This window comes from Varroa destructor, unplaced genomic scaffold (genome assembly GCF_002443255.2).
Source record: "Varroa destructor unplaced genomic scaffold, Vdes_3.0 BEIS01000006.1, whole genome shotgun sequence".
NCBI lineage: Eukaryota > Metazoa > Arthropoda > Arachnida > Mesostigmata > Varroidae > Varroa > Varroa destructor.
This window is the reverse complement of record NW_019211459.1, coordinates 28,446,999-28,457,909: the sequence shown is the minus strand read 5'-3', so window position 1 is coordinate 28,457,909 and position 10,911 is coordinate 28,446,999. Positions and strand designations below refer to the sequence as shown.

At 40.8% G+C, this 10,911-nt stretch overlaps 1 protein-coding gene across 1 annotated transcript; it reads right to left on the bottom strand.

Moving 5' to 3' along the window:
- Window positions 1–215: 215 nt before the first annotated feature.
- Window positions 216–9,517, bottom strand: LOC111252818 (glucose dehydrogenase [FAD, quinone]-like). Its single transcript, XM_022811319.2, has 9 exons — window positions 9,115–9,517; window positions 8,105–8,235; window positions 7,592–7,865; window positions 7,188–7,305; window positions 3,501–3,766; window positions 2,790–3,218; window positions 1,647–2,027; window positions 838–1,159; window positions 216–472 (listed from the first exon to the last, which is right to left on the bottom strand). Exons 1-8 carry the CDS (start codon window positions 9,236–9,238, stop codon window positions 978–980), a joined length of 1,905 nt encoding a protein of 634 aa, XP_022667054.1. The 5' UTR covers window positions 9,239–9,517; the 3' UTR covers window positions 216–472; window positions 838–977.
- Between the last annotated feature and the right edge of the window lie 1,394 nt (window positions 9,518–10,911).

Below are 10,911 nucleotides of genomic sequence, written 5' to 3'. Positions count from 1 at the left end.
AAAAATCTTTTGCCTTCTCATCGGATATTTGCAATTTCCCTTACACTCAGATTTGGTTTAATTCATTTTTCGTCTTTTATTGTGTTGGAAAACCAAGTAAGAACTCAAAAATCCAGAGGTGAGCCAGTAAGAATTATAGAGTTTGTTGCTTGAAAATGCTTTAATAAAACAATGCAATAATAATGAAGTCTAGATAATTAGTTCACTCACCAAGATGCATTTTTACTCCATACTTTATTGAATTTCTGTGTTTTCTCTAGGTGGAACGCGCATCAAACTCCATTCTTTTGTAACTAATAGGAGGATATCCATTCCGCAAGGCGTCCACACGGAGTGCCTTCACTCACTGTTGCTTTTAACGAAATTCCGACTTCATCTAATTACTGTGATGGTTACAAACCCCGTGCAGCCCTGGATTTGATCTTGCCGGACGACAGGATGCGCACGCGAGTGCGACAGAGCACGCGTATTCCTGAAAGAAGAAAACTAACTGTATCCGACCTGAAGAACATTTTGTTTGCTTCCAACAAATCGTGTTACCTACGCTGCCTACCAGTTTACTCCCGCTGATAGCCAGAATCTCAACAATAACAACACCTTAAACACGCATTCGTATTTCCACTATTACCCATTCACACATTTTCCCACGTCACGCTCTACGGCCATCGCGGTTCTTGCCTCTCAATACAACCAGAGTGGGAAATATCAAAGAGATAGAGGAAGAGATGGAGGTATAACCTTGTATAAGTTCGTTCTGTATATCAAAGACATGTTACTAGACAATTCTGCTCAATATGGAGATCGAGTGTTAGGTCAATTAGTCAACAATGTACGTACCCTTCATCCTACACGATGATATCTGTGCACATAAATTATATGAAAATTAATTACGTATCGGGAACGGACACGTGAATATATATATATTATAATTCGCAGGTTTGGTCTATGGAAAACAGAGCGAGATAACGGGACGGCTTTCAGATGCCAATGACAGATGGCTGTGATACGTTTTTCTGTGTATGCTTTTCGCTTTTTATATCCGCGCTGCCTGACATCGATCTCTGCCAACGGCTAGTGCTATTATTAGCGCTTCTGTTATCTTGCAGGACCATGTGGGCAGCCTTCTCGCCTATCATAATAGATGGGGCATTGGTGTTTCCTGAAATCATACGAACGTCAATAGTGGTAATGATACGAAAAGTGCGACTTTTGAGACAAATGACATTTTGCATCTCGGCGCAGAAAGGGATTAGGGAAACCAGTCCAAGTTTTATTGAATTCACATATTATTAGCCCTGTTCAATTCAGCTGAAACAAAGTTCAAGTTCGAAGAGGTAACGGAATAGATCTGGAATTTTAGCGGACGTATTGCTAATGACGGCTTTTACTATGAACGTACCTGTTAAACTATCGCACGTTTGCTGAACAATAGTCCAATTATACAACACTAAAGTACGGCTAAGTACAACAATTGCAGCTAATCTATTTTCTTTTCTAGTTTTTGTTGAACTAGCTAAAGTTATAATAGCTTTTGGCCTCAGTCAATGCCATTTCGCCCTGCTCAAATATCGCACCGCAAGGTTGAGCGATGTGAGATACTCACTAAAAATAGCGTTTGATTATCGAGTACGTCGTGCTTTACAAACCTGAAACAATGGTGGGCATAATGGAGGCATCTGCGACGCGTAGATTCTTCAAACCTTGCACGCGGAGCCGCGGGTCGACCACGGCACGAGAATCGTTGGCCTTCCCCATTCGACAAGTGCCAACTGGGTGGTAAAGCGTACCTGTGTAGGTACGAGCAACACAGGCAAGGTATTTGTCTGAGTACAGAGCATAATCTTTGCATTCAGGAAAGGGCTTGTCCCATAGTTGAGCATTGTAGCGGCGGAAAGCAGGCGTATTCACAAGTTTTATGCAAATCTTCATTGCATCGACCATAGCTAACACGTCTTCCGGATGGTGAAGATATTTTGGATCGATGATGGGATAATCATATGGTGAAGATGAAGCCAACTTGAGCCATCCTATAAATTCAAGCAGCCTCGAAGTGTTAGAGTCGCAGATTATATTAGAATACATTGCAAGTATGAACTCGAAAGTCTCCTTGTCCTGTTAAGCTCAACTTGAACCCATGCTTTGCAGAATGGCTAGCGAATCGAGAATCGGCTAAATATGTGCAGAATTAGATCAGAGACATAATAGATAATACTGCCTGAATTCCTCCCATCCCCGAACCTTAACTGTGATAAACGGCCCGGCTCCATGGAATATCTGCAATACAAAATCGTATTACAGACACCAGTACTCGCTGTCTGTCTATAGTTTGGTATGCCGTTCAGACGACCGTTTCGGGATGTCTTTAGAAAGTCGAGATGCATCAGAAAATTATCAATTATTTTTCTATACAAGACTGGAGTAACTGTCAACGTTTCTTGTCGAATGTGCTCGTTTAGCTCCCGAGTGGAAAAAGGCCTAATTCTCTAAACTTTCTCTATCAAAAAACCTTACACGTGAAAATTTAACGTTATCGAGTCATATAAACGATACAGCCGCGATACGGATGATCCGTGCGAAATCGTTTATCGAACTTTTCCTTCGAGAACTTTAGCGTTTCCAGTGTGTAATTGCAGTTATCACCGTTCACATACCGGCTGCTCTTCAATATTAGAGCGAACACCTTACTTAAATAAATGCAGACGAAATGAATGATGCGTATACGCATGGATTTACTGTCTTATACGATCTGCATTCGCTGTTAGATTCCCCTATGCAGTGTTATATCTGACCGACGGATTTAGGCCGTAGCATCACGGGGTAGATTGAAATGCTGTCCTCGTAGCTATGTTCTGAATAGACGGCTTTCCAGACGTGTTCCTGAAGACCATGTGCAAATCGAAGAACTTGCCCTCCATCGGACACAGGTGAACCAGAGGCAAAATGAAACTCAAAATCGGGCCAGTCCTTCGACGGATCAGCATATTTCGTATTAATAAAGCCGAGTCCTTCGACGCCGCCCAAAAGCGCCAATGGTCCCGTGCCATTAGCTTGATACGCTTGTATAATGTCCATAGTAAACACGCGTGATTGCACAATCGAAACTGGGTCCTTCAGAATGAAATTTACTCCGCCAGCGAAAATGTGATCTTGAAGATTTTCACCTACGGGCAGGTTCACCTTGCACTCGATGCCCAGTGAAGTCAAATGATCACAAGGACCTATGAAAGGCAATAGCAGAAAATAGACGTCCCTTAATTAAAACAGTAAATAATTGTTAAGGGCGATGATTCGGCCTCACTGGTCTGAATTAGAGTGAAGACAAAACAGTTGACATTGATTTTTAAAGAGTCCGAATTAAAAATGTTGTCGTATTAGCTAGGACTCAAACGTTACCATTCCATGATGCGAAATATTTGGCTCGAAAACGTTACCAGCTACAACAGATCTAAGAGAACTTTCATTTAGAAAATGCATAATTGGATAATTAGATTTCTACTCACCGATGCCTGAGAGCATCAGGAGCTGAGGCGAATTGATTGAGCCAGCGGATACAATCACTTCCTTTTTAACATAGGCTAACGTTGGCACTTGGAAGCGATCAAAAAGGACAGATTCAACACGGCCTGTTTCTTTGTTGATATTTAGTTTGGTGGCCATAGAATAGAGCGATATGTGCAGGTTGGGACGATCCTTCACCGGCGCAAGGAAAGCTGTAGAAGTTGACATGCGTGCTCCACCTCGAATCGTACCTTGTGGGATCATAAAGCTAAGGAGAAACCAACCAAAAAGGTTTGAGTCGCTGTGTGCTCATTATGCATGTACAAATCGTTCACCCTTCCTAAACTTTGAAGTCATAAAATTGAACTTACCTTGAGGTCAAGTTCCAAAAACCTGTTGTTGTTGTTGTTGTTATTATAATGTACTCGTCTTATGCATCACGTGATTACCCATACGACGTTCAACAACGTTCATTGCCAGGCGTAAAACTCAATGCAGTTAGGCAATAACTTGTGATTATAATAACTGTAAACAGTAATTCTAGGTGAAAGACTTTACGTCTTGTGTTTACTATGTGCTAACATAATACATGCGGTCCCTTGTTTAGCCAGATTACCTCGTGTGCGCAAAAGTGTTGTGTTTGTCATTGTGACAAGCTGGTAATCCATTGGTGTGGGAAACTGATAATCTGGACAATACGGTGGATGCATAAGAACTTCCCATTCAGCTTCTTGCAGAATGACTTGATCACCCCCTGATCTGATTTCTCGTGTAGAAAGATGATTTAGCTTCGTCTAACTAGAATGTTTGGATAAATAGCTTGATGGTGTCGGGCATACGCAGGTCTTTGCCGACGGTCCCTTTTTAGCGTAGAAAAATATGACTTGAAAGAGAACTTCAGGTTCTGCTAATGACACACGGCAATGGACACCGGAAACACTCGACAGGTTAGTGGTAAGGGCTATAGCTGTTACTGCGCACCCACCAATAGCTTCTGCTAAAACATTCATCGCTATTGAACCCTTTGAAGAGGACGCTGTGCTCCGTCGTCATCTATTGTCTTAACTAAAACGTTTTTGCGTCTCCTTACTCCAGTTATTGAAATCTATCGTCAGCGCGTGCGTCATGCGTTCTGATATAATGTGCGTGTGCAATTTGCCCTATGAACTGCTCTTTCTTAATCCCCAAGATCACAGCCTGATTCTTTTCTGAGCCTGCGTTGCACACTGCTGAATCTTCTAACAGAACAGGGAAAATGTGTTCCTTGTAAAAGTCTATGCACAGTTTAGAATATGTAGGAACAAACATTCGTTTTATACATTCAGTTTTGTCTGTGGCAATGATCGTCATTTTTATTTACGCGGGTGCCGTGCATAGAAAAATGGCGCTAGGTGTATTTAGATTTTTCATAACAGACCTGATTTAAGTAAGTCTCCTACCGAGCGTTCTAATAATTTTTGGAAAAGATATGTTTGGATCTCGTCTTTAGCCCCTTGTACATCATCGGCATTGTCCTTACTGAAACTGATTACTTGAAGCATGTTATGCTTATATGCTTCAAGTAATCAGTATACACATGTACCTAAATGAACCAAAAACTGCCCTTTGTGGATAACCTGATGTGATACGAGAGTAACAAAAGAGACTATTGTTCAGTTGTATAATTTCGATAACATTCGAAAACTTAGTCTTGAGGAACTATGCCAATTAAAAATAAATGATATATAATGAGATAATTTTCCATCTTTTATCATGAGCGTCTAGTCATTTTGCGTCTTTAAGGTTGCGTCACTGCAAAATGTTTCGGCGGGTAGTTAAACTGCTATTCGCTCTCTCTCTCTCTCTCTCTCTCTCTATCTATATATAAATTTATATTAATATATATATGCACAGGAGATTATTGTTCTAGGGGATTTACATGCGACTGAAGCCAGAGAAACCAGACCTTCGCTGGACGGACGGATCGTGTTCGTCTCAGCGCTGGCGTGAACTGGGCTACCGATGCCCCTTCAATCAAGCTGAAACTGCGGCGTCCTCAAGCGAACGTTAAAGGCAGAAGTTTGCAGGTAGCAGTTTTACGTTTCCTAAGACCAAAGACAAAAATTCTTTTTGGCATTTTGCCAAATTTGTTTGCTAGCTTTAGTAAATAGCGCTCGACATTGACTGACGAGGTGGCAACATTGTTAACCATATGTAAACAATCTGAGATCTGTCACGAACAATGGAGAGCGAGCTGTACGTTGACCAGGTTCGTTAGGCTATGTACATGTATGGTAGCAAAAGCATGATGAAGACTATGCGTTTTTCAGCATTATCGATCCATCCAAAATGAAGACTATCCTTGAGGCGCTGTTGTAGTCTGCAGCTAAATTTCTGCTCTGAACGAAACGATAAAGGGTCCATTGTATTTCCCTCAGGGTTTTAGGGTGTCGTTCGAATGTAGACGTGTAGAAGAGTAGAAGCGCGACTTACTGAGCAAAGCGTTTGTACATTGTGTACATATTGCGATAAGCGAAGAAATAGTCATTCCAGTTAGTGTGTAGGAAATTGTGGATCATGCCATGACAACGACTTTTCTCCAAATCCAGGAACGGTAATGATGGATGGTGCGGCTCAAAGCAGAATGATACAGTGAACTTGGTCAATGGCGACCAGAGCTCGACGGACCGTCATATTGTCTGATTGATTATCGAGAAACTGGACAGTTTATGCAAATAAACACAGTAAGCTCGATCAGCCTTACCGAGCTCGAGCAGAGCCTTTTGTTTTTCGTAACGGACATGTAGTTCAACACGGGGCCTGGGCACATCTCCCAGAGCTACCCGTTCCGTTTTCTGCTTCACATTAATGTGGAGACACCACTTTTCACTAATCTGTATAGAAACCTGTCATTAAAACTGTGTTGCCAATGCCGGTGGACATGTTGAAGGATAATGAAGCGTCATGCTTTCTTTCTGTACTTTGCTTAGTCTACGAGGCATCCAGACCCTCAGCGTTTAAATAAATCCTATGAACTTTAGAATGTTTGATTGCAGTTTATCTTTTTAGTCGGCCGACGAGTTGGCCGTCTTTTTTGAGGTGCCTTCAGGCCCTCATAATCCTCACATGGCAGACCGGCTCGGGCTGCATCCCCGACCTCCAAATAACTATCGTTAAAATTACTGACGAGTAGTCCTTTCAGTTACGGAGTCCTTGGACTGCACGGCATTAATATCTCGGGCCGCTTTCGTAGGTTTACAAAAAGCAAAGTAGAGCATCGAACATTATGAGGAATATTTATATTTAAAACTTAAACTATGTTACTGCACAACGGAACTCTGATTAATTTATGTCGAATTGCATACGAAAGGAAGTTAACGGTCGAGAGGGATAATAACTTAACTTATTGTTAACGTTCAACGCCAATTTACCATTCCTGTTTCTTTCTGTAAACTGGGCCCAACGTCATCTGCAAGACAGCTTCATCAATTCTTTAAAACAGCTATACACAATCGGTGGCTCAATGAAAGATTACATTTTGGTGAACTGCATAAAGTTAACCTGAAGAAAGTCACATATTTAAACTAAACCGATACACTAGTTCAATTAGCAGATGAGCCACTAATCCCGTATGACAACGGAAGTAACTTGTAAGTTAAAAATGCCATTGCTGCTAGACGGATCATCGAAATGTTTGGGACAAAACTTACCCTGTACATCGCGCGCCATTGATGTCTGTCTCCTGATAACCTAAGTATTTTCCAGCTTCGATAAAAGCTTGCGCTAATTCAGTATTGAACTTTGGCCGTTCGACGTTCAAGTAGCCACCTAAGAGATCAACATGTCCTTTAATCGTTCTATTTCAGTTTGTATCAATTACGTTGCCGTGTTCATAATTATTTGAGATCACCTGAACAAGGTGTTTGTACTTAATTACAATAGCTCAATTATCTATTACTAAGATTTATCCATGGTATATTTTTGGATAAAATTGTGATGCATCGTCCGATCGCCGATACGTTTGCGTAGCGTGTCCGTCAGCACAGTCTCGCTTAGCTAATAATAATAACAATGATATGATGTTGTGGTGCGTCTATTTTTCGAGTCCACTTACCTTTTCCGTGCCAACCGTTATTTTGTATATCAGAATCTTGATTGTCCTCACTTTTTAGAAAGTATGGAAACACGCTTTTCCATGACCAACCTTCGCACCCCAACAATTCCCACTGGTCATAGTCTTCGTGGCACCCCCTCACGTAAAGCATATAATTGAGAACACTGCTTCCCCCGAGAACTTTTCCTCTCGGCCATTTACTGCGTCGATCGTTTAGACCAAAACATGACTTGGTCTGCGGTACCGTTTCGTACTGCCAATCGAGCACTGATCCCTGTATTAAAATATAGTAAAGGTAAGCGTTACATTTGCAAATGCTCTACATTCACCAACTTTCGAGGTCCTGCAGCGGGCTTCCTTTTTACGAAAGCATACATTTAAGAATGCGGGATCTTTTAAATCCTATGAAAACGCATAGTTCGCACGTGAAAATTCCGCTAGCGTCTTGGGTAAAAAAAAAAAGTAATTAAGAAAATATCGCGGTTGTTTTGCCATCTTACTCCTAGCGCATACCTGTAATGCAGCTGCCAATAGCGGCACATCCGAGAGTTGGTTTTCCGTGCCTCCCGCTTCAAGAAGGAGCACGGTATTGGAGTGATCCTCGCTCAATCGATTGGCGATGACCGCTCCAGCTGAACCACCGCCTATCATATTAGTAATCAACAAAATTCCTTGTTCCATAAACATTTTATACTTGGCAATGATTGGGCCTACAAAGTGTCATGGTAGAAGAGAACTAGCCACATGGTCAAATGATTCGAGGACTAACCCTTTTTTCGCAGCGGCTTTTTTTTTTTGACCAATCTCGTATAGCTACAGCTGATTTAGGCATTCTCTAAGAAAAGATCCTCCATAATATGCACGTACTTTAATCGGACCCCTTAAAAAGGCCATCGAAATAGTACGTATTGATTATAAGTGTCATATGTGTGTTAGTTGCGTAGGATATACGTTGTTACGTATATGTTATGCAAGGTGTACCGTTTGATGTAATCGTCAAAAAATTATTGGCACAGGAACCATGAGTTACGTGTTAGCTAGTTTTTTGCAAAATAATTTTCTTCTAGCCTCTCATAAATATATTTGTGCCATTTTACAGTGGGTTTATTATATGCTTTCGAGGCACCAAGCCATGTGTAAGTAAACGTACTGTTTTCGAAATACACTGATGTGTATTTTTTTAAAATTTTATTTTTGGTATTCTTCATTTTTGATATAACGTTTAATAGTGCAAGACCTAGACCCCAACCAAAACGTGGCACCTAAGCAAACATTTTCAAATACATCAACGTATTATCCATACTAAGAAAGGTGTTCTATTATTCATCCCAATTCGATTTCTTCGTTTTTGATTGTCTTTTCCCCTGTTCATACAAATTAGTATAGTTAATTATATTGTTTGTCTTTGTTTAGTTCGTCTCTGCCATGCTAGAACACGGTTGAATTATGCTAAACGCTCTCCGTCATAACGTCTTTCCCACTAACGATTCCCTATGTCAACACACATATGGCAGCTTACCCACCAACAACAATGTAGTCGTAGCTAAAATTGAGAACTTTCTTCTGGAACTCGACGTTCTCGTTGGCCAACCTGGAGAAAAAAGCGGCCATAATGGGTAAAAGTCCGGCGTATCGTGCTCGATTCATTTTTCCTTTTCAACGAACTCCTGCTAACGTTTCACTTAATCACGCACTTTGTTGGCTGCAAAATTGATTCTATCCCATTGTCAGGTATATAGCAATTCAGCTAGAAGCCGGAGAAAGCGCTGAACCTTAATTGGGATCTGCTTTTAGAACTACTTTAGAAATCATTAGTATATATCTTGCTGGCTGCTAATACTATAGAATAGTCACGGATTCATGCACAACGAGAGCTAATTTTTGCACAACGAGTTGTTGACAGTACACCATTAGATGATTATAGTATTAATTTGCACGTACATACGCATGCACGCACGCACGCACGCAAAGGGTATGTGACATTCGTTTGGTAGTGCATGCGTTGACTGGCACTTGGTCATAATGTGAGGGATCTTTAGATATGTTTATTAATTCGCTTATCGTATATATATATATATAAATTCAACAGCACTCAACAAAATACACAATATAGCAGTCATTCATTTTTAAGGTCGTTGAAATAACTCTTTTTAACTAAAAAATGGTTATTATCAAAGGAGATACTTTTTTTTTCATTTTTGTAAATATTTGCTAAAATTATATTTGAAATATAAAGATCCGGCTAAGATTGATCTATGATAAAAACCAGAAAGATTGAATTTTCTTCGATTTGATCATTTCTTTTGAACAAAGACCCTACATTTTTTTTAATGAAGGATAATGGTCAAATGAACGCGTACAATACAAAACTTCAATAATGGAAAAGCCGATTCGAGCCGTGATGAAGATTAACTCGTCTGTGATACGCTCGCGAGCCTTACAACGTTTAGGAGCCTATTTTTGCCTTAGGTTATTTGCTCAGGAAGTACAATACAAATCGTTCTAATTATTACAACCTTCTTAGAGATAGCACTTGTGACCTTCTTAAGGCCAAGCAGTGCCTACATTCAATTATTTATCGTAGAAATGCTTCTAAAACCTAAACGTGTACTACCCCTGTGCATATATCTAAACGCAGACATTTGTATCTTTTCTGCCGCGGTACGAACAAGTTACCATCGCTACGTCAAGGTTTTGCCTGTTAAGAAGACTCCAACAATTTATTCGTAGTATTTTTTTTTCCGTCTTTCATCTTGGCGAAGCGGCAAAGTAAGTGAACAAATGAATCCATTCTTGAGACAGCTCCGAAGGGTTCGTTTCGCTTTGTGAGAGCGTGAGCGATTTTTGAAGGCTCAGCCGCCGCAGTTACGTCTCTCGTTTCGGCATGATCCGATCCCCCACCCCAATGTTAGCATGGCGCACCGTAACTCGCCGTCAACCAGTAACCACAAGCAACGAGCAGAGAATTCTCGCTCGCTGTTCCAAACGTCTTCTTCAATTCGATGAGTCGGTATAATCGCCAGAACGACAGGAACATCCCGATGTAGTAGTGCTAAATTCTAAGTCATCAATTTTGTTCACGCGGTTCCGTTTGCGCTCCTACCTGCTTTTTTCTCAGTGTTCAATCTTTGATTTCTAATCTTTAGTTCACCCTCTGATGCCGATGGCGGCCGAGGCATCTTTCTACTTCCTCGTTTACCCCGCCTTGTCTCCTTAGGCTGTTTCTTTACCACGTCAGATCTCTTAGTTAGTTACTTCGATTTTCGTTTATTTTCTTTGTGTTTCCATTAAAATTTATGACTTGCTTTTGCGCTCTTGTT